Source organism: Chironomus tepperi, unplaced genomic scaffold (assembly GCF_022539635.2).
Source record: "Chironomus tepperi strain 1889 unplaced genomic scaffold, CSIRO-AGI_Ctep_v1 contig_34, whole genome shotgun sequence".
In the NCBI taxonomy this organism is placed as follows: domain Eukaryota; kingdom Metazoa; phylum Arthropoda; class Insecta; order Diptera; family Chironomidae; genus Chironomus; species Chironomus tepperi.
The window spans coordinates 556,975-577,692 of record NW_027226156.1 but is presented as its reverse complement, the minus strand read 5'-3'; the positions used below and the strand labels follow the sequence as shown (position 1 = coordinate 577,692).

The 20,718-nt window shown below is 33.4% G+C and overlaps 8 protein-coding genes across 15 annotated transcripts; 4 read left to right on the top strand and 4 right to left on the bottom strand.

Moving 5' to 3' along the window:
• Positions 1-835: 835 nt before the first annotated feature.
• LOC139095315 (histone H4) lies at positions 836-1,208 on the bottom strand. The gene has a single exon (XM_070646641.1). It carries the CDS (start codon positions 1,175-1,177, stop codon positions 866-868), a length of 312 nt encoding a protein of 103 aa, XP_070502742.1. The 5' UTR covers positions 1,178-1,208; the 3' UTR covers positions 836-865.
• Positions 1,209-1,582: 374 nt separating this feature from the next.
• Positions 1,583-1,993, top strand: LOC139097698 (histone H3). Its single transcript, XM_070649646.1, has one exon. The coding sequence runs from the start codon at positions 1,583-1,585 to the stop codon at positions 1,991-1,993; it is 411 nt and encodes a 136-aa protein (XP_070505747.1).
• Positions 1,994-2,078: 85 nt separating this feature from the next.
• On the bottom strand, positions 2,079-18,348 carry LOC139097689 (zinc finger protein 11-like). The gene is made up of 11 exons (XM_070649634.1): positions 17,382-18,348; positions 17,213-17,323; positions 17,095-17,148; positions 16,865-17,038; positions 16,521-16,803; positions 16,316-16,456; positions 4,877-5,045; positions 3,826-4,669; positions 3,659-3,755; positions 3,121-3,593; positions 2,079-3,059 (listed from the first exon to the last, which is right to left on the bottom strand). Exons 1-10 carry the CDS (start codon positions 18,041-18,043, stop codon positions 3,450-3,452), a joined length of 2,679 nt encoding a protein of 892 aa, XP_070505735.1. The 5' UTR covers positions 18,044-18,348; the 3' UTR covers positions 2,079-3,059; positions 3,121-3,449.
• On the top strand, positions 5,087-6,477 carry LOC139095287 (snurportin-1-like). The gene has a single exon (XM_070646594.1). It carries the CDS (start codon positions 5,326-5,328, stop codon positions 6,421-6,423), a length of 1,098 nt encoding a protein of 365 aa, XP_070502695.1. The 5' UTR covers positions 5,087-5,325; the 3' UTR covers positions 6,424-6,477.
• On the bottom strand, positions 6,396-7,517 carry Eaf6 (chromatin modification-related protein EAF6/MEAF6). Of its 2 annotated transcripts, XM_070646630.1 has the most exons (4): positions 7,341-7,517; positions 6,994-7,194; positions 6,714-6,861; positions 6,396-6,656 (listed from the first exon to the last, which is right to left on the bottom strand). In XM_070646630.1, the coding sequence occupies exons 1-4, from the start codon at positions 7,431-7,433 to the stop codon at positions 6,580-6,582; spliced, it is 519 nt and encodes a 172-aa protein (XP_070502731.1). In that variant the 5' UTR covers positions 7,434-7,517; the 3' UTR covers positions 6,396-6,579. The 2 variants fall into 2 exon arrangements, with proteins under 2 accessions (XP_070502731.1, XP_070502723.1); XM_070646622.1 differs by having other exon boundaries at positions 6,396-6,861.
• On the bottom strand, positions 7,760-13,801 carry LOC139095231 (aldehyde dehydrogenase, dimeric NADP-preferring-like). 2 transcript variants are annotated; one of them, XM_070646525.1, is made up of 11 exons: positions 13,611-13,801; positions 9,887-10,100; positions 9,710-9,809; positions 9,430-9,651; positions 9,183-9,360; positions 8,908-9,124; positions 8,642-8,839; positions 8,463-8,585; positions 8,276-8,404; positions 8,064-8,217; positions 7,760-7,965 (listed from the first exon to the last, which is right to left on the bottom strand). In XM_070646525.1, exons 2-11 carry the CDS (start codon positions 10,036-10,038, stop codon positions 7,960-7,962), a joined length of 1,479 nt encoding a protein of 492 aa, XP_070502626.1. In that variant the 5' UTR covers positions 10,039-10,100; positions 13,611-13,801; the 3' UTR covers positions 7,760-7,959. The 2 variants fall into 2 exon arrangements, with proteins under 2 accessions (XP_070502626.1, XP_070502617.1); XM_070646516.1 differs by lacking the exon at positions 13,611-13,801 and adding an exon at positions 12,489-12,594.
• Positions 11,344-16,519, top strand: LOC139095174 (gastrula zinc finger protein XlCGF26.1-like). Of its 5 annotated transcripts, none has more exons than XM_070646465.1 (8): positions 11,350-11,527; positions 12,602-12,755; positions 12,872-14,471; positions 14,588-15,433; positions 15,485-15,648; positions 15,711-15,834; positions 15,892-15,925; positions 15,994-16,519. In XM_070646465.1, exons 3-8 carry the CDS (start codon positions 14,325-14,327, stop codon positions 16,236-16,238), a joined length of 1,560 nt encoding a protein of 519 aa, XP_070502566.1. In that variant the 5' UTR covers positions 11,350-11,527; positions 12,602-12,755; positions 12,872-14,324; the 3' UTR covers positions 16,239-16,519. The 5 variants fall into 5 exon arrangements, with proteins under 5 accessions (XP_070502549.1, XP_070502566.1, XP_070502557.1 ...); XM_070646456.1 differs by having other exon boundaries at positions 12,805-14,471; XM_070646448.1 differs by having other exon boundaries at positions 11,344-11,448; positions 12,602-14,471.
• On the top strand, positions 18,239-20,577 carry LOC139095217 (uncharacterized). 2 transcript variants are annotated; one of them, XM_070646508.1, is made up of 3 exons: positions 18,242-18,567; positions 18,620-18,840; positions 19,225-20,577. In XM_070646508.1, exons 1-3 carry the CDS (start codon positions 18,551-18,553, stop codon positions 20,103-20,105), a joined length of 1,119 nt encoding a protein of 372 aa, XP_070502609.1. In that variant the 5' UTR covers positions 18,242-18,550; the 3' UTR covers positions 20,106-20,577. The 2 variants fall into 2 exon arrangements, with proteins under 2 accessions (XP_070502604.1, XP_070502609.1); XM_070646503.1 differs by having other exon boundaries at positions 18,239-18,567; positions 18,620-20,577.
• The last annotated feature ends 141 nt before the right edge of the window (positions 20,578-20,718 follow it).

The window sequence follows — 20,718 nt, the reverse complement described above, 5'->3', positions numbered from 1 at the left end:
CAATGATGGAATGTAAGCGACTCGAAAGTGTGAAATTATGGAACCTAAGATGCATTAGTTAGGAATTTTGTACGAAATATTTTTGGAAAATTTAGTTAAGTTATGCTGAAAATGAAAATTAAGGCTTCTGTAAAGAAAAAGATTTATTTTTGTAGGAATAGATAAGAATTTTAGGTTTATTTGATATAATATGAAATGATTTATTGATATGATTATGAATCTTTTGCTTTATACATTGACTGTGTCACATGGTGCTCTTAGAATCTAGGAAGCTGAAATTATTGAGTGTATTAATTGCTAATTGGTCAATTTAGGCCTATACTGATCAATATCGATTAAGCTTCGTTCTCTTTGGTCAATTTTTATTCAATTCTAAGAACAAACTTCAATCAATTCTGGTGATTTTGTCGAATTTGGATTAATTTTTGTCAAATTTGGGTCAATTTTCGCTTTAGTCATTGAATCTTTAGCAGTTAGAAGCTTCAATCTAGTTAAAATCACAATTCTGATTCTTTATTAAGTTGAGTTTGTATTCAAATATAGTTAATTCAAATATACAGACAAATGGATTCAAGAAGTACTGATCATTATCATCATCATCAAGTCATAGCCTTCGGTAGAACATTATCTATATTTGGTCAGCAATATCAACGATGCACCATTCATATCCTATGAGATCTTAAATATTGTGAATCATTCTACAATCTACACCTATTTAAAATCGAATACCAACTGTCTTCTTCATATCAACTCAAAATTACACATCCTGAAAAAGTCATAAAAATAATTTTTTCCTTTCAAATTTTTTTGTTGGCCTTTAAAAAGACCTTTTTACATCAATATTCACATCCAAAATGCAAACATTTTAACCGCCAAATCCATAAAGTGTTCTTCCTTGTCTCTTCAATGCATATACAACATCCATAGCTGTTACAGTCTTTCTCTTAGCATGTTCAGTATATGTGACTGCATCACGAATGACATTTTCCAAGAAAACTTTCAAGACTCCACGAGTTTCCTCATAAATAAGTCCAGAAATACGCTTGACACCACCACGACGAGCTAAACGACGAATTGCTGGCTTTGTGATTCCTTGGATGTTATCACGAAGAACTTTACGATGACGCTTTGCGCCTCCTTTTCCTAAACCTTTGCCTCCTTTGCCACGGCCAGTCATTTTTATTCAGTTATGTACTTGTTTTGTTGATGAACGAAGAAACTTGAATGATGTCGAGTGAAGAAATTCGATGTCTTTATATAGGAATTATGGAAGGGGTGGGGATGAGTGGATTGTATTTATAGTTGCATGCATACGAGGGGAAATTTGTGAATTTCTTGAGTTTATTGTAAATATAATTAAGAATTTATGAACTTTTATGATGAAATTGATGAAAAAGTGTCAATTTTACTAAATTCTACCTAAAAATTCCCACTTCTCCTCCTTTTTAAATCTTCACCTTCCCCTTCAGGTGCCAAAAAAATTTTTCCCGCCAAAAATTCTGTATAAAAGTCGTCCGTTTTTCTTCAGATATCATTAGTATACTTTTGTACTTCATTCAAGACACATCAAACTATACAAATAATGGCTCGTACCAAGCAAACCGCTCGTAAATCAACTGGTGGAAAGGCACCAAGAAAACAACTCGCAACCAAAGCAGCACGTAAATCAGCACCAGCAACCGGTGGAGTTAAGAAGCCACATCGTTACCGTCCAGGTACAGTTGCACTTCGTGAAATTCGTCGTTACCAAAAGTCAACTGAATTGTTGATCCGTAAATTGCCATTCCAACGTCTTGTTCGTGAAATTGCTCAAGATTTCAAGACCGACTTGAGATTCCAGTCATCGGCTGTTATGGCATTGCAAGAAGCATCTGAGGCTTATCTCGTTGGATTGTTTGAAGACACAAACTTGTGCGCTATTCATGCCAAGCGTGTCACAATCATGCCAAAGGATATCCAACTTGCAAGAAGAATCCGTGGTGAACGTGCTTAAGATGGATATGTTGAGACATTAGGAGTTGGTGGAAATTTAAAACGGTCCTTTTCAGGACCAAAAAATTGATTTGGATAGAAAAAAATTTTTGGTTTTTCAAAGTTGTTTATTTAATTTTAGATAATTTGAGTTAGTTATTACAGAATTTGGGGTATTAAAAGATTTTAGGGCTGATTTATGGGATTTGATTAAATATTTTTTATGGATCCTCAGTGAATACATCAGATCCAATTTACTATATCAAGTATACTCAACTTAGTATACCCAATATAGTACATCTAGTATACCCAATACAGTATACACAGTACACCCTACTAAATCCAAACTTTATCCAAAGATCTTCTTCCAAAATCCAGGCTTGACAGTTGTTGTATCAGCTGATGAATCAATAACATAAGAACTTGTAGTTCTGATCTTACCACCTGGAGGAATGGTAGTTCCAAAATATGGTGCATCATGAGATTGACACATAGATACTAATCGTGGCTTCAAGGTTCTCTCAATGTCTGTCTTATCTCTAGCAAGCTCATCAATACAGTAGTTAGTTCCAAAATTGGCATAATGAAGCTTCTTGAGATTCTTAAGGATATCCAATCCGACAAGTTTAATTCGATTATCTGAAATATCAATCCATTCCATTTGAGGATTATCCTCAAATACATCAGATGGCAAGCTTGTGATTCTGTTCTGACTGATGTCAATATACTTTAATTTTGGGAATGGCCTTAAATCTTCATTCAATAAAATTGTCTTTAAACTTGCAAATGCGAAAATTCCCTCCAAATTCGGGAAGAAATTAGCAAGTCCTGAAGGAATTCGATCACATTTGATGTTCTTGACATTTGCAACAACAACACTAGCGTCCGATTTTCCAGCTTCGTGCTTTCCGATTACATTATCGATGACCACATCACCTCTGACCGGTTGATCAGCAATTGTGCAGCGATAAGGACGAGTTAGAGGTCCCATTGTGCCAACATGTGTTCCATAGTCACAACTTGCTGTGATTCCATATGATGTGCCAGCAAAGGTGCCCACAGCAAGGGCATTGATGATTAGAAATATTCTAGAAAATTAATTAATATTAATTGACTGAAATATGGAAAAAATAAATAAATTTTGTTTACTTAAAAATCATCTTCGAGATGATTTACGAACTTGAACTTGTGGGATGAGATAATGAACTAAATATATTCATAGAAATTAGCAGCTCAGTGAGAACGTGAGAGAATTTCTGATTATTTAACTGAATTTGTTTGTTCAGAAATTTGAATTTTTGTGTCTGTTATGTTTTGAATCACATACTTAGTTATGCTATATAATATGGATATCTTATGTAGTCCACATCGGAGCATAGTTCTAGTAGGCAAGTAAGTATACTCTACTTCTAATTTCCTGTACATTTTCCTTTATTTTCTAATTAACTTAGTACTATGAAATTTAAGAGTTTGACTATCTATTCCTGATTTTCAGCGATAATTTCGATACTTTTGTCATCGACTATTTCAATTGATTCTTCTATAATTTTGTGGAATTCCTTCATATGCTCTTTCACTTTCCATATTTTCTGGAACTTTTTGCCACAGATAGTACAAAGAAGCTGCAAGGAGATTAATAATTAGTGATATCAAGGTCCAGACGTCACCATCGTGGTCTATTTCTTACCTTATCCTCCGAAGTCGTCGGCCTTTTTTCATGATAATGAACGTGTTTGATATGAGCAGTCACGTTGTATGAGTACAAGAATCTCTTCCCACAGATGCTACAAATTAGGAATAATTATTAGGTTTGATAAAGATAACATCCCCAACAAATTTCCCTTTCATACTCACTTGCATGCATAGTTCCTCACTCCGCTATGCGATTTTAAGTGCCTCGTCATCTTTGGCCTATTGATAGTCTTAAATCCACAAATTTCACAAACGATATTTCTAACATTATAATGATACAATAGATGCTGCCTCAATGTTTTGTCCCTTGAGAATGCCTTCCCACATATTTGACATATGTGTTCCTTTTTGCCTAAATGTATAGCTTCCATATGACATCGTAGCTCATGCTTCCCCTTAAATCTGTTATTGCACAAGTCACAATGGAAGTAAACATTCGAATGAAGTCTGGAGTGATTTTTAAGGCAATTTAAGGTCTTAAATTTAGATCCGCACTCTTGGCACATAAAGTTACGCTCCGTTGAGTGAGTTTGTCGGTGTGTTCGAAGACGCGATCGACTTTGGAAGTTCTTTTGGCAAAATTCACAGCTATAGAATTTCTGATTGTTGATCATTGTCACTATTAAGCCTACATCCTTATCCTTTTTCACATAACTTGATCGTTTCCTCTCAATCACTGGTTTTGTGTCTGAAATTTCATCATACAAAATTGGTTTTATTTCCTCAGTCAGCATGTCATCCTCGAGCACTGGATTTAGTTCATATTCTCCTGGAAGTTGAATCATCGCCTCTTCAGGTGCATTATAAATTATCTCAAATTCTTTGTCTTTTTCCTGTTTTGGTGCTACATATGATTCTCTGATTGTAAGCATTGAGTTTAGTTCGGAAAGGATTTGATTGGCAATGGTTTGGTGCTCGTCGTATTCATTGAATTTTATAAAGCAGTTCTGACAGATTCCTCCTTTTTCGATAATCATGTCGGATATTTTGGACTCTAGGAAGTTCTCTGAAATTCAAAAAATTGGATAATAATTTGGAAAATATGTGAAAGATGATGTTGAAGAGTGTAGTGAAATTATTATCATGTACTTGTGCAATACAAGTCTTAAGTATAGTCATGAACTCTAGTTTGGTTCCTAACAACACGCCTATCTAACACATATCAAGGAACTAGCTCCGAATACGCAAATTAATATTCTAGAATATTTCTCACCAATTATCTGCAACACTGTCTTCTCCGAGTATCCAGTCGCCACAGTCAGCTCATTCTTAAACGGTCCCATGTATTCCCCACACACAAAGCAGTTGTCGATGTCATTAATCTCAAATTTACTCATTTTTTGCGAGAAAAATTTGAAAAAAAAATTCTTCAATTTTGCAAATCAAAATAAAAACAAGAAGTTGTTTATAACCGATTCGGGTGCATTGAGGTGGTGTCACAATATATGAAGATTTAGTCAGACGTATTTACAATGTGATAAAAAAATTTTCTCTTAAATATTTGTATTTATTTTGAATTAATGAAGAAAAGTTGATGAAAATTTGACTTTAAATTGAAGATTGAGGTTGAGTCGGAAAGATTAGTGGATATAGTAAGCAGCAACAGCAATATTGATTTGAATATCAATTGATAAGACATCAATCATCTCAAAATTCACAAGAATGGACGATGTAATCGACCCAAATGACCAGAATACCTTCCACAAGAGTCAGCATGCAATTGCTCAGCTAAATGAACTTCAAGTATGTCGTCGACTTCAAGTGCTTGAAGATCAGCGTCAGAAACGTGAGGAAGAATGGTCATACCTTAAAGATCTAAAGAGAATCGTTCCACATATCGACATTACTCAAGATTCTGTTGACGATCAGTTCCGATGGGAATTTTCAAAGAATCTAATGATGTCTGAGTGGATGATGGAGGAACCAGAGGATCTTGAGGATTTTTTACTTGTTCCATGTCCTAAAGGAACACGATCAACTTTAATCTTTGATTTGCCACCGGAGGAACCTGTGGGATTTCTGCGACGTCCAAAATTCATGGAAAAGAAGCCACATTTGGCGAAACTTTATGCCAAGACGGGTCATAAATTATTGGAAGTGAGAACCAACATTCCACCCGATACGATCATTGACTGCATCTATGTCAAGAAAATTAAAACAATTTATATCCTTGACTGCATGAAATATGATGGACGGGACATGACAAATTGTGACACAGCATTCAGACGATATTGGATTGGAAGTAAATTCTATGAATGTAGACTTGGTATTACTGACATTCGGGTACCAAAAAATGAACTGAAACTTGACTTTCTTGAAGGATATGATTTCAAACAGCCACATCGAGTTCATCACTGTTTCCAACGTATGCCTTACTTTGAGGATTTTGCGGAACTAGATGGATACTTGTTTTATCATAAAGATTGTTCATATACACCTGGTGAATCACCTTTGGTATTGTGGCTGTTTCCATTCATGGTTGATGAAGTTCTGACTATGTTTAGAGTCCATAAAGACTACAACAGCTTCAAACCTGACAACTATACAAATTATATTGAATATATTGAGAAATTTAATGTCAAAAAAGAGGAAAAGAATAAGAAACGGTTTAAGAATAAGAAGCGATCGCAGGACGATGATAAGCCAAAGAATCAGGTTGGATCGTCAAATGAGATGAGTTTTGAGGACGACAATACACCTTGTGGAAGTAAAAGAATTTTGAAAAGAAATGATAGATTTGATGAAGATTTTATTAAATAACTTGGATTTTAAGAATAAAAAATTAAGAAAATTTAAAATTAGGCAGTTTTATGTCCTTAATAGTAGTTGAGTTGATTATTTATTAAAACGATGATTAATGAAAATTTACAAATCAAATATAAAATTCAGAAATGAGTCCATTCACTTCCCCATCTTCTACTTATGTCTCGCCTTCTTATTCGGATTCATTTTGTTCGATTTCAGATTAGCCGACGATTGACGACTTGCGGAATCTGAAAAAGATCTTTTAGAATCTTTTTGCTTGAAATTTTGAAGGTAAAGTGAGTCACCGCTATCATGTGATAACATGTACTTATTGTCCATCTTAATTGTTGTCTCATGGACACTACTGTTGCCAATTCCTGGCATTATGTTGTCTTCTTCCTCACTTGAGTCGTTAGTTTTGGTGTCGTTCGTGAGGGTTCCACTGACGGCGGCCTGGAAATTGGGGAATGGTGGATTAGAATTGTAAGAAATTCAGGAAAAATGGGACATTGATGGAAATTTATTGAAAATTTTTGTGAAACTTCAAAAAATCCAACACAAATGCAAAAGTTTTTCAGATCTTACCGAGGATGTAACTGAAGATTTACTGAACAGTCTCTCATTGTCCTTAAATTTTCTGTTTCTTTTGTCAGCTTTTGAGTTTGTTCCTTTATTTGTAGTCAAGTATCGATCCCATCCACGGATTATGTTACCGTACAACTGTGTATCTTCCAGGTATGAACCCTCAAATGCGAAAATCTGCCGCTCCAGTGACTCTAGGTCTGCCTGAAATTGCAAAAAATTAATAGATGTTTTGCTTACTGTAAAATTTTGTCAATATTTCCAATAGTTCCTAAAAATCCACAAAAACATCCTCAAAATTCCCAAAACAATACAAACATAAATTCCCAATAAAAAGTTTCTAAATTTACCGAAATTTCTGCCTTTCTCTTTATCAATTCAGACAGTTCCTTACGACAGTCCATGACGCTGTTGTTGGTCGCTGACTTTGCCGTCATTTTCATGAATAATTTGTGCTGTTTTAAGCCTTAAAATTTAAATAATGAACGATATTTGTAGCAATTGTTTGCTTTAAAATTATTTAGAATCACAACAATGTGAAGACGACTGAATAAGAAGTTTGCGGGAAACTGTCAAGTAAACTTGGAAATTTGAATTTTTTATGACCGTTAATTTTTGAGACAGAAATTTTATTCTTAAATAATCATTTTTGAGGAAGAAATTTTAAGCAGTTTACATTTTTTTAATGGGTTTTTGATGTCTGGAACCAGTAAGAAGGAATGTATCAGGGGTGGGAGGTTGTAGCCAAATTGGCAAATCAAAACACAACTTTTATCTTCAAGTACGGAACAAGTTTCATGATTTATTCTGTATTCTTTTACAATCAAAGCTATTGAACTGATCAAAAAGAAAAAAAAAAAAAAAACATTAAAATGTATTAAACTTTACCTCATAAAATTAAATTCAATTTGCATCCAACTTTCAATATAAAATAACATTTTTTTCGTACAACAAATGACTAATTCACATCTACATCTATTGGTCACACACGGAACAGCAAAATATCCAAGAAAAAAAAAAATGAAAAAATGTTATTTAAAACTGAAAAGTTTAATTTTTTTGAATTTAAATACTTCAGGCATTGCTTGTTGGACAAGAATTGCGGATGCGATTCCAAGACCGAAGAGGAGCACGTGGGAAAAGTATGGAATTGATGGTATTTTGCGGTTCTTTGTAAGGAAGCTAAGGTACTTGATCTTTCCATCTGTGTATGGTGGGTATCGGGCACTAAAATGAGAAATTTTTGTTATTTTTATGAATTTTTGAGTAAATTTTCTTAACGTACTCAGCCAATTTCTCTCCAAGCTTGTCAATCTTCTTGACCAGGCAAGGCTTCTTGTGTGCAAATGTATCAAAAGAGAACTTTCCATGATATCCGCCCATACCACTAGGTCCAACACCTCCAAATGGTACCCTAAAATTTCAAAAATTCTAAATTATCCGAAAATACCATAAAAATGTCCATCACATACGTATCTATAGCCATATGCATGATTGTATCATTCACACAAACACCACCGGACGATGTGTTGCTGATGATAGCATCTCGATCTGCTGTACGATTTGAAAATATGTATAAGGCGAGTGGCTTGTCTCTGTAATCATAATAGAGCATGATTTTCAAATAATTCAAGCATATCCAATAACTTACTTGGAATTGATGAACTTAATAGCCTCAAATGCATTGCTGACATTAATGATTGGCAAGATTGGTCCAAAGATTTCATCTTGCATGACTAAGTCGTCGCCTTTTACATCTACAAGGATTGTTGGCTCGATGAATCTATCTTCGGGATCAGTATTACCTCCTAGAGCTACTTTACCGCCATCGATGAGCTTTGCGATGCGTCTAGATAGTAATGAAAGAAAGATTATTGACTGCCTTGTGTCTAATTTTGGATACAATTTAATACTTACTGGAAGTTAGCCTGATTGATGATTCTACAAAAGTCAGGACTCCTCTGGATATCATCTCCATACCATTCTTTAACAATAATTTTCGCTTCATTTACAAACTTTTCTTGAACTTCTTTGGTACATAAAATATAATCAGGTGCAACACATGTCTGACCGGCATTCATGAATTTTCCCCACATGATTCTTCTTGCTGCAATTGAAATGTCGACGCTGTTGTCTAAAAAAAGGATTGAAAATGTTAGGTTGATGTCTTCAGATTCATATTTCCAACATACCAACATAGCATGGTGACTTTCCACCCAATTCCAATGTGACTGGAGTTAAATGCTTTGCAGCTGCCTCATAAATAATTTTTCCAACACGACCAGATCCCGTGTAGAAGATGTAGTCGAATTTGTGTTTAAGAAGCTCTGTGGTTTCTGGAATTCCACCACAGACAACGTGATAACAATCCTAAATATAACAAATACGCAAAATTAGGATCCAATCCCAATAGAAGGCAATCCCCTCCTAAAGACTCACATTATCCAAATACTTAGGCAACATTTCCATAATAATTTTTGCACAATTCACAGCAATTTCACTTGGTTTAACAATGGCAACATTACCAGCAGCAATGGCAGCAGCAAGTGGTAGCAATGGCAATTGAATTGGATAGTTCCAGGCACCCATGATGAGTACAACACCCAATGGATCTGGATAGACTAGAACTTGATCCATAATGTTGACAAGACCTTTTTTGGGCTGCAAAAATATTCAAATTTAGTCAAAAAAAGTCTTCAATAGTTTACCGAAAACTCACCAATTCAGGCTTGACCCAGTCATCCACAACATTTAACATATTTTTAAGGTCATTTATGAGAAATTCAATTTCACACACGTATGACTCTTGCTTTGGTTTTCTATGTCCAACAAAAAAAAAAATGGTCATTAAAAATTCAAAATTTTCAATTCCGGTCGCATTTTGCATGTCAATTACCTCAAATCAGCAGCGAGTGCTCTTGCCATTGGTTCCTTATTTTCCTCGTACATTTTCAACAGTGCCTGCAATTGTCGCTTCCTAAAAGCAACATCTTTTGTCTTGCCACTTTGAAATGCCGCTGTGGCACGGTTCATCAAGTCTTCGTACATGATTTACTGATTTTTTTACCGCCAAAAAAGCTTTGTATTTGTTTCTTGGTGAACAAAAGAGTCTGTGAATGAATGGGAAAATGAGAAGTGTTAATATTGACATTGAATTGTGTAAGGAGAATGTGATCAGCTGTTTAATTGATAATTGTGGCGTCGTTAAATAAATAAAGAACTATGCAATATACACAAATTCACTAAACTTTGATTAATTTTAGTTTTTTGGTTGTCACTTGTAAAGTTTAGTGAATTTATATTTATTTTGTTCTTTTAATCCTGTTAATTAAATTATTTATGTTTCCCTGTTATAATTTCATCTAAGCTTAACCTTTATTTCCGGCTATTTAATTAATTTCTTAATATTTCACGGTCGCGATCTTACGTATATTTTTTACAAATGAGAACCTTACAATTTACTTTTATACGGTTCTACAAAAACATTTGTACGGTTTTAAAATTTAAATTTTCAATGACGGTTGAATTTCAAATATCAAAAGTTCGTTATTTACGGACCGATTCATTTCATAAATAATTTAGATTTCAATTAGTAATAAATAATTTTCTTAAATGGGAACGGTTCTATACAGATCTCAACGAGTCCAAACGGATGTGAACGGGTCTAAATCCAAAAATCAAATCTGTGCTCTATTTTTAAATATTCTATTTAAAATGCATTGTTTATTCTAAATAATCACGCATTTTACACGACAAAGAAGTAAACAAAAGAAAAATTGCCAATTGACGTCATATCTACATGTTCAGATAAGACAAAATAAGTCTAGAGATAAACGATTCAAAAATGCAATATTTCTGGATAATTTTTCATTCCAATGTATTTATTCAGGTGGACTTTAATTTGAACTTTATACATTATAAATGCCAGAATTTGTTATTTTTTACTCTTTCTTGAATTGAGTGAGCTTAGGACTGCATGTGAATGTGTTTGTGAACTTCAAAAGGCAGAATAATCTCTGATAAGGAAAAATTGAGATTATTTTTTTATTGTATCATTTTGAGTGGGATTCGAAAGACATGGATGTAACTAGAAAGTTGTTGCTTGGCAATATTTCTTATGATATGACTTATCTAAGGCTAATAAACTCATAAATCAATTTTTGGCAATTTTGAAGGCATATAAACCTTATTGGACAATCGTATGCCTTCCATCCCTCTTGGGAACCTTTAGTATCACAAAAATCCTTACTGCGCTCCAACCACCTCAAATCCCAACAAATTTTAAACTTTTTCTTTATTTTTCCAACTGTTCATTCCATTCATCTACTGATAACACTTAATTCAGTTGCTATAATTAACTCAACGTGCTCAAAGTCTAAATTCAAAATTTATCAAAATTAAAATCATTTAATTCTAGGCATTTACAGTGCATCAAGATCACATATGAATATTATTACGGTAAAAAGTGCAAGTTATAGCACGTAATTATATGCAAATTTCACTTCAGTTATAAATGTTGATTGAGTTGAGATTATCTGTGAGTAATTTTGAATATAGAGGTAGGGTGAAGCGTCGAAGGGTGCAATTGGGTCTCAAATGCTGATTTATTACACAGTTATTAGTAAAATTAACTAGAAATTCCCTGTCACACCCAGCAATGCTTCTTTTAAGTCCACACTTCCTTATTCTAAACTCCAAACAAACCACAAGGTCAAGTTAACCATTTAATTATTACAAATTTATTACAAATTACAGCCGTATGCGGTTACATGTTATTACAGACGAATTATTACTATATAAATTGCTCATTTTGATGAGATTGTTGCTAGTCATGCCGGTTCTGTTATTATTAAATTTTTTCTAATATTTTCTATGAATTGATTAAAATTCTATAAAATTAAGACATTTTAGCAGTAAATGCCCTTCCATCTAAATCGAAAGACATATCATCACATTGATGTACATTTGTCATGAAGTCATGACGATTTTTCGTGAAATGACGATCATTGACCATTTCACATTATTATGTGCTAGTTGAATTATTCGATTAATGCACTTTAATTTGTTTTAATTTAATTAGAATTGTTTCTAATAATGCGGATATTGACACGAGCTATAAAAAACACAGATGATCATATTTTGGAATTGTTTATAAGTTTTTTCACTCCAAAAATGTACAAATTTTAAGAATTAATCATGAAAATTTAGAATTTTAATTTATCGAACGATAGTTTGTCATATATTCAGATTTAAGCATTGTCCAAAGGCTATAATGAACCACAATTGGTATGTATAGCTATTATACTCCACATCAAATGACAAGTCACATTGATGGCTACCCTAAATCCGCCAGAAATCCTCTAATCCCTACCAAATCCAAAAAAAAAAAATTTATACAAAAATTTTCTCCTAATCAGACACTCCAAAAAGTCAAACGCAATAAAACAACAACAAAATGAAATAGAAATGAACCCAAAAATAAAAATAATTTTACTAACTTCTGTGAGCACCAAACGAAAACTGCCACTCGAAAAATTTTCAATTAACTGAAAATAAAACTCATATTTTACTCGACTTTTTTTATATTGTTGTTCTTTACTCTCATTTTCAGTGAGTGTGAGGGCAGCATGTGTTGGTTGACTTATGAGAGGAAATGAATTTTGTTTAATTGAAATGTAAATAAACAGAGAGCGGCAAAATTGATTTTTTTTTTATCAATTTTAACGCATATGAACTGGAATTGCTGCTTGTGACTGGGTTTTAGGGTAATTTTGATACTTTTGAAGGTGATTTTGATACTTAAATCTAATCTAGGTTGAGAAGTATCTTAGCAACCTTTGACCATCATACACGCTCTCTTGAATACTTGTGCACATTTTAGAGCTTCATCTTTATACATTCATAAGGGTTAGTCTCCTGAACAGAGCACGACGTCGACTCAAATTTTGTATGTTAATTCAACCCCCATTCGGACCCTTTTGCTTCTAACAAGAATATCTCTATAAATATAATGACAATGACCTGTCACGAACTAAGATAACAATAGAAATGAATTATCATGAATACGTTATTATCTGTAATTGTAAACTATATATAAAGAATTTATTATTCATGATGTAAATATTTGAACTTCTTTCCTTTTTGATTCTAATTTAAAAATTCGTATTTTTAGCTACTTATAATCATTTTACAATGATAAAACATTTTCCATTGTTATTGCTAGAATATCACTTCTCATATTATCTTGTTCATTTGAATATTATTCTAGAATATGTGGTAAACAGATGTAAACAGAATTTGGAAAATTTAGAAGAGAAATTTGAAAAATACACAAAAAAGATCATATAAACCAGATCCAATTTTTATCAGGATTTATAGAGACGAATTGGACATTCCAAGTTAAGTGATCACACATAATATTTTAAAACACTTCCAAGTGATGCTTAGCACCCCAATATGAAGAAAAATACCCATTTTATCAGATTCGCATACTTAGAAAATCGCACAACTTTCTCGATAACCTTGAACTCAGATTTACCCCCAAAATTCATCATACAGATGACCACCGATCTTAATGTTCATAACATTTACATGCTAATGTTTTATAAGAAGTCATTTACCTTTTTTGAATGTTTTCTTGTCTGTCTGTACTCAATGTTTAAGTTAAAGATCGCACAAAACAAGTTTTACTTTTGTTTAAGTACAAGAAATTGATGTTGCGTTGTTGTTGTAGTCGGTAACTTGCCTATAACAATGTTATGATGCTTCTTTGAGGTATTTGATCGGAATTGATTGAATTTCTTCAAATTATTGGTAGATTCAAATCAATATTTATCGATTTATTGCACAATATTCTTGAAAATAAATTCACTGGATTTTTGAATCCCAAGAATCAAAACTTAATACTCGTCCTTGACTAGACAACCTAACTTTAGTTAAATTATGCAAAAAAATCTTTAATTTAAATCAATTCACGCAATTTTCTGATTCGTGCCGACTAATAGCAACAATCAGATGACTTTTATTTACATGTTTTGGTAAACTTCAGCAAATAGGTGACTGGAAGCAATAACAAAATGAGTTTACTGAACGTACGCATCAAATGTGAATAAATTTTTATCAAAACAATAAATGTTGTAATTTATTTTTTAATTTTTAAGCAATTTTAAAGTGAATTTTGAGAACATTCTAGAAAAAATTATGTTAATCTGTTGACGAGTCAATCAGCAATGTCCAAAGTCGCAAAATCTTTATAAAATTCAAACTTTAAGCAACAAAATGTTCAAGAATTTGTGAAATTTACCATTTTTAAAGAAACATAAAGTCAGGTAAAAATGGAAGGATTCAGAATCGACGAAGTCAGTTACGAGAATCACATCAGTAAATGTCGGATATGCTTCAAATCATTCGCACCGGATGAGCAATGGATTGACATCAACAAAAGTATTGAGAGGAAATTTCTTCAAGTTACACAAACTAGTGTGAGTTGTTTATTGTGTGATTAAAGCTAAGGGTGGGATGTTCGAATACCCTTCTTCCCTTCCTGACTAGATATGAATCTAATTCTTATTGTCTCTAATTCAATCTTAATTCACAGCTCAAAATGACAAATCAGTACTCGAAAAAAATATGTGTCGTCTGCAATTTCCAGCTGACAACATTCTGTCATGCCAAAGTCAACATGATTAAGGCTCAGAAAGCCCTAATTAAATTCCTAAATTCATCACAAAAATCCAAAAATTCAGAAAATGTGAAAAATCCACCGACAAATGACACGATCATAATAAAATTTCAAAACGTTGAATCACCTAGGAATATAGAAGTAAATCAGGTGCTTGATGTTGATGAGGAAGTCAAGGAAGAGGAGATAATTGAGGAGCACTTGATAGATGATGAGCATTTTCATGAAGTTTCATACCAAATAGTACAAAATTCTTCAAATTCGACACTTAAATGTGATATATGCAGCATAATCTTTGACAATACATCAGACTTTGATGTTCACATGACAACCCATGTCCCACCAAGCTTACAAATCCAAGAAACTTTCCAAAAATCTGAAGAACTAAAAAATATCTCAAATTATCAACAGCACATTCAAAAATCACCAAATTTCTCAAAATGGACCTGCCATGAATGCAACAAATCATTCTCAAGTGGTTCAAGCCTCACAAATCACATCGCAATTTATCACTCAACATCCAGCATTGAACTTCCATGTCCAGTTGTAAATTGTGAAAAGAAATGTAGGACAAAGAAGCAATTGACGCAGCACTTAAAGACTCATAATGAGGATAAGCAGATTTGTCCGGAATGTGGACTTGTTGTTGGCAATAAGCATAACTTGACGAAACATATTAAGAGATTGCATCTTAAGATTTACAATTTTTATTGTGATTTGTGTGACTATAAAGGATTCTTTAAATTTAATATTGATCAGCATGTGAGTATTGGAGGATTGAAATTGAATTTTTGTTGATATTCCTGTATTTAGATGAAAAAGCACCTTGACAAGAGCGAGCGAGAGAGATTCTACTGTGATGAGTGCCAATTTGAGTCAATATCCAAAATGTCACTTCGAACGCATAAGAGAATGGAACACATGGGTCAAAAGAAGTCCTACTTGTGTCATTGTGGGAAGAAGTTCACTCAGAGCAGGTTAGACATTACTTAACGTTTCATTTTTCATACGAATCACTAACTTAGTTCTTTTTATTCAGCTCATATTACACTCATGTCAAAGTTGTTCATCAGAAAATTAAAAATCATGCCTGTCCATACACCGAATGTACAAAGACCTTCTCAGAGAAATCTCAACTTAAGAACCATATTAAATCTCAACATGTAAGTTTATTGCACTCATACCACTTCCAATTTAATAATTTTTAACTTAATCTCTAGCTGAAAAAACGCGATATACCCTGCAGTCAATGCGGTAAGTTCCTCAAAAAGCTCAAATTTACATCTTAAAATTTTATTTACAATTTCTTTCATAAATTTCAGGAAAGCAATTTTCAACTCAGAAGCACTTAACAGCTCACCTTAAGTACCACAAGCCAGCATCCTTCATCTGTCAATACGAGAACTGCAGCAATGCGTTCTTTACTTTAACACAACTCAATTCACATTATAAGGTCCACAATAATCAACGTGACTATGCCTGTCAGCTGTGTGAAAAGAAGTACTTCCATCGATCTCATTTAAAGAAGCACCTGTTGACTCATAGCAATAATAATGTTTTGAGATGAAAGTTTGATGGCTTTGTAGACATAAATGTAGTCAGGATGGTATGGATCTACATCTAGACCTCCAAAAAATTTTATACAGAATTTCTAACAAATTTGGCTCGTGCAACCATTTTGTTGCGTTCTTGTTGACTAATATGACCGTGGGATGACTTGATGTGATTGCTGAGGTAGTCTTTGCGGTTATTGGTGAAGGCACACAGCTCACAAAAGAATGTCGTCTGTACAAAATTTCAATATTTTAAAATAAAGATTCCAAAAAGTTAGCCTTAATGATCCACAAACCTGTTTATGAGCCACATCCAGATGCCTTTGCAGATCCTTAGTAAAGAAGTAAGCCTTGTCGCACAAATGACACTGCAGATCCCTCTGACCAACATGTGTCTTCACATGTCTTGCTAACTTTTGTTCTGTTATGTACGATTTATCACATCCATGGTAGGTACAGATGAACTTTATGTCCGTGTGGTAGGGTTTGTGCCTCATTAGTTGCTTTCTTGTTGGGAATTGCTTGCCGCATTGATCACAGGCATATTCTAGGGTAGTACTTTTGCCATGGGACACGATTCTGTGGATATAAAAGTTCATTGGAAGTGAAAGAATTAAGGAAAGAAGTTAGAGATACTTACTGATGATCATTCAAGTCTACTCGACTGTAAAACTTCTTCCCACAATCACAGGCATGATTTTTGAGCTTCAAATGAACAACCTTAACGTGAGCTTGCAATGCAGCCTGATACCGAAATATTTTGCCACAATGACATGCAAATGTCAAGCCTTTATGTTCATTGAGTTCATGCCGTCTGAAATTGAATGATTAGAGTAAAGTTATGCTCAAAAACCTCTAACGACTACTCACTTTAAAGATGCTAATGACATTGACTGGAACTCGCAGGTATCACATGAATAAAGTCTGAAATATCCAAGAGTTAAGTGATTTATGATCAAGACTGGTGCCATAAAGTCATGTGACTTACTTTCTCTCACTGATATCCAAATGTGTCCTAATATGACTTCGGATAAGGCAACGGTGAGCTGCTGCATATCCACAAATGTCACAGAAGTATTTTTGAGCTTTAAGGTGCACACTGGAAGTTGATGGAAAATTGAAAATTTGTAAAAAATGGAAGCATTTGGATTCCTCACCTGTCTACATGCTTCTGCAGACTCCACTTGGAACATAGTTTGACTCCACAATACGAGCACATAGCCGACTTGTCCTTCTTTCTTGGTGACTTGTGCTGTCTTGAATGATTCTTCAGCTTTGTTTTATTTGGAAATACTTCATCACATCCTTCATGTTCACACTTAAAGTCACTAATATTCATCTCCTGAATTTCTATCTTCACTTCATCCTCAACAGTCATCGAGTCATCAAAACTCAATGCTTCGTAATCCTCAAATAAATGATCATCCAATTCAAAGTCTTTTGTGTCTTCAAGTTCCTCTTTGATTTTAGATTTGCTGTCAAGTCCATCAACTTCCTCAAAGTCATCATATTCAATTTTTTCCTGCTTTACATTTATCAGCTCTGGCATGAAATTTTGTGCAACTTCCTTTAATAAATTATTTTGTGTTTGGATCAACTTATCGCGGTACGAATGAGCACTTTTGAGCTGCTTTGAACATTTCGGGCAGATAAAGTTTGAGAGCTTGTCACATATTTGCAGTTCCACTTGTGTCAGTTCCAGAAATTTTTTCTTCCATATTTTTGTGAGATTTATTCGAGTTTTTGTGGACTTGAGGCAGAATCTGCACTCATTTTCACGATTTGGTCTGGTTTGTGTGTCATTTTTTGGCAATTCCATTTTATGGAACTGATTTTTTCTCAGAATTTCCTTTAAAATTTAATAATTTTTGCTCATAACTGTAAAAATTGTATTTTTGGTTTGTTTTTGTTTACTTTTGATTGAAAAACTTTTCTTTTGATGATCGGAGTGTGCTTAGAAATTGGAAAAATTTGAAAATTTGAATTTTTTACCGTTATTTACTGGCTGGATAGAAATAAAATTTTGATTGGAAAACTAAAATTTTTATCAGTTTTTCGCACTTGACTCTTCAAATTTTCTAACTTATTCATCGATGTCGCGATGCGTAGCTTAAGCTCGAATGAGATTTTTTACCCACGTAAGATGATAAGGAATTCATAAATCTATACTCAATCCTCTCGCACAAGACACAGATACTCAAAATTATTCAATAATTGAGTCTTACTCTCTTGAAAAAATCGGGGAATTTTTGTGATTAATTATCACGTTTAATTTATTCAAATTCAATAAATTTCAAGATTGCTCCGACAAATTTGAGCAATTAAAATGAAATCAATAAGATTGTAAGCATTAAGACTGAATCAATATCCAATTAATAATGTTCTTATATTCCAGAACTGTACTGTGTCTTATATTGCACTGTTCCTTATCATTATCATCTACAATTGACTGCAAATATCGTGATGCTACCTTAATAGTTCTTGGTAGAATCTATCAATGTGCAGTAGACAACGATCCCAACATTACAACTCAACAGTCAGCTCAAATTGATACATTTAATGGACTTCATCAAAGAAACAAGGAAGACAATGATGTTGTTGGATTTTATGCTTCACGTAAGACAATCCAATACTTTCCAAATGGGCTGCAAAAGTTCTCAGACCTAAAGTCAATTCAGATCTTGAATTGTCAGTTGAAGGAGATTCATCAGACAGATTTAAAGCCATTTGCTGATTTGACTTTAATTTACATGGAAGGCAACTTGATTCAGGTCTTAGAAGAGGATCTGTTTGCTTATAATCCGAATCTTAAACTCATTGGATTCGCTCAGAATAATCTTGTTCATATAGATCCAAATGTCTTTGATCATTTGACTCAATTTAGTGACTTTTTGTTCAATGGAGTTCCATGTGTTGCATGGACTATCTATGGCTCCGTAGATAAAGTCAAAAAAGCTATTAAAGTTGTTAAAGACAATTGTGTAAGTTTGGAATTTTTAGATCTTGTTGCTGGAGTCAGGAAGCTGGAAGACCAAGCCTTAACACTGAGTACTGAAGAGCTTAAAATTAAGATTCAAAAGTTAGAAAAAGAGTTAAAAACATTCGCCAATTTTCGTCCAATCAGCTATAAACTTGAAAAACTAAGGAGCCTTAGTAACAAGACATCTGCGGAACCAGAGCATTCAACAATCAAATCTGATCCAATGACTACAAAAAGTAGTGAAAATTGCTTCCAAACAGATCAATTTGCAGTTCTAGATGCAAAATTTAGTAACTTTAGCGATAATTTTAGCTCAGAAAAGACCAAATCTATTAAAACTGTGGACGATAAACTCACTGGAATCAAAAATACTGTAAATAATCTTGAAATAGTCCAAAATAAAATAGTCCAAGACTTAACAACAGCTTTCATCGGCACAATAAGCCTTGAACTCAAAACAACTCAAGAATCTATAAAACTATTAAAAAATGAAGTCACATCAACCGTTAGTGACACAGTTGCAGCAATTAGTGATGTCAAGACCAATCAAATTGATATTCAGGCCACATTAAGCAAATTAAAGACAATACAAAATGATATGAAAGTTTCGATGAATGACTTGAAAGCTTTGGTGATGACGAATGAAAATTGCAGAGAAAATTCGGAAAATTTTGAGGAAAAGTTGGCAAATTTTGAGGCTGTAGCTGTAGAAAGGTTTGATAAAATTGAAAATATCATGTTTAATGTTGGACATAAAATGTCAACAAATTTTGATGAGAAAGTCAAGGGAATTGAAAAGAAAATGATGAAAAAATTTGAGGAATTGCTTCAGGAAAATTTGGGGAAAATTCTGGAAGAGAAGCTAGAGAAGGTGATGAATAGCAGACTTGGAATTAAGTAATAAAATATATTGACTTCTTGATTTTTTATTGCATTTTTATGATTCTTAAATACGCAATAAAATTGGCACTTCTGTATGATGCAAAAAAATATAATTTTCAATTTCCGTCTTCTTGTCACATACCACATGACACACACCACAAATTTTGTGTCATATGTCACTTAGCTATCATTTCTTAGGCATCTGTTTTAATCGATCGAATTATATGTTTTTGTCATGCATGACGAGCGTCAATTAATAGTAATCAACCGATGCACATTTCCATTTATCACAATTCATCATATTCATCAGAGTAAAAGTCCATCATCTCCACACAAAACAATGCACATACCACAAAGAAACACAAAAACGTAACAATCCACACGTATCACATCCTACACACAACCTTGCAGAAACATCCCGGTTATGCTAAGCATCCAATAAATAACTCATAAAATAAATTTCGCATTAATTCATAGTGTTTCAATAAAATACAGTCACACAAAAAAAAATATATGAATATCAATGCCCATGCCTTGAAAAATATTTGAAGGATCAAACGTAGACCAGAAAAAAATTTGCATTAAAACGAAAATTTTTATACAGCAACAAGTGTCGGTGACGTTAAAGAATA

Excerpts from the sequence above, each read along its gene's own strand:
- LOC139095315 (XM_070646641.1), bottom strand. The coding sequence starts at position 1,177 with ATGACTGGCCGTGGCAAAGGAGGCAAAGGTTTAGGAAAAGGAGGCGCA.
- LOC139097698 (XM_070649646.1), top strand. The coding sequence starts at position 1,583 with ATGGCTCGTACCAAGCAAACCGCTCGTAAATCAACTGGTGGAAAGGCA.
- LOC139095287 (XM_070646594.1), top strand. The coding sequence starts at position 5,326 with ATGGACGATGTAATCGACCCAAATGACCAGAATACCTTCCACAAGAGT.
- Eaf6 (XM_070646622.1), bottom strand. The coding sequence starts at position 7,433 with ATGAAAATGACGGCAAAGTCAGCGACCAACAACAGCGTCATGGACTGT. Across the intron at positions 7,195-7,340 it reads AGAGAAAGGCAGAAATTTCG|GCAGACCTAGAGTCACTGGA; the intron begins GTAAATTTAGAA and ends TTGCAATTTCAG. Across the intron at positions 6,862-6,993 it reads AATCTTCAGTTACATCCTCG|GCCGCCGTCAGTGGAACCCT; the intron begins GTAAGATCTGAA and ends CCCAATTTCCAG.
- LOC139095231 (XM_070646525.1), bottom strand. The coding sequence starts at position 10,038 with ATGTACGAAGACTTGATGAACCGTGCCACAGCGGCATTTCAAAGTGGC. Across the intron at positions 9,125-9,182 it reads AAAGTCACCATGCTATGTTG|ACAACAGCGTCGACATTTCA; the intron begins GTATGTTGGAAA and ends TCCTTTTTTTAG. Across the intron at positions 8,586-8,641 it reads ATTAAGTTCATCAATTCCAA|AGACAAGCCACTCGCCTTAT; the intron begins GTAAGTTATTGG and ends TTATGATTACAG.
- LOC139095174 (XM_070646448.1), top strand. The coding sequence starts at position 14,325 with ATGGAAGGATTCAGAATCGACGAAGTCAGTTACGAGAATCACATCAGT. Across the intron at positions 14,472-14,587 it reads TTCAAGTTACACAAACTAGT|CTCAAAATGACAAATCAGTA; the intron begins GTGAGTTGTTTA and ends CTTAATTCACAG. Across the intron at positions 15,926-15,993 it reads TATACCCTGCAGTCAATGCG|GAAAGCAATTTTCAACTCAG; the intron begins GTAAGTTCCTCA and ends CATAAATTTCAG.
- LOC139097689 (XM_070649634.1), bottom strand. The coding sequence starts at position 18,043 with ATGGAATTGCCAAAAAATGACACACAAACCAGACCAAATCGTGAAAAT. Across the intron at positions 16,804-16,864 it reads GTAGACTTGAATGATCATCA|AATCGTGTCCCATGGCAAAA; the intron begins GTAAGTATCTCT and ends TTATATCCACAG. Across the intron at positions 3,594-3,658 it reads CGACGACTTCGGAGGATAAG|CTTCTTTGTACTATCTGTGG; the intron begins GTAAGAAATAGA and ends ATCTCCTTGCAG.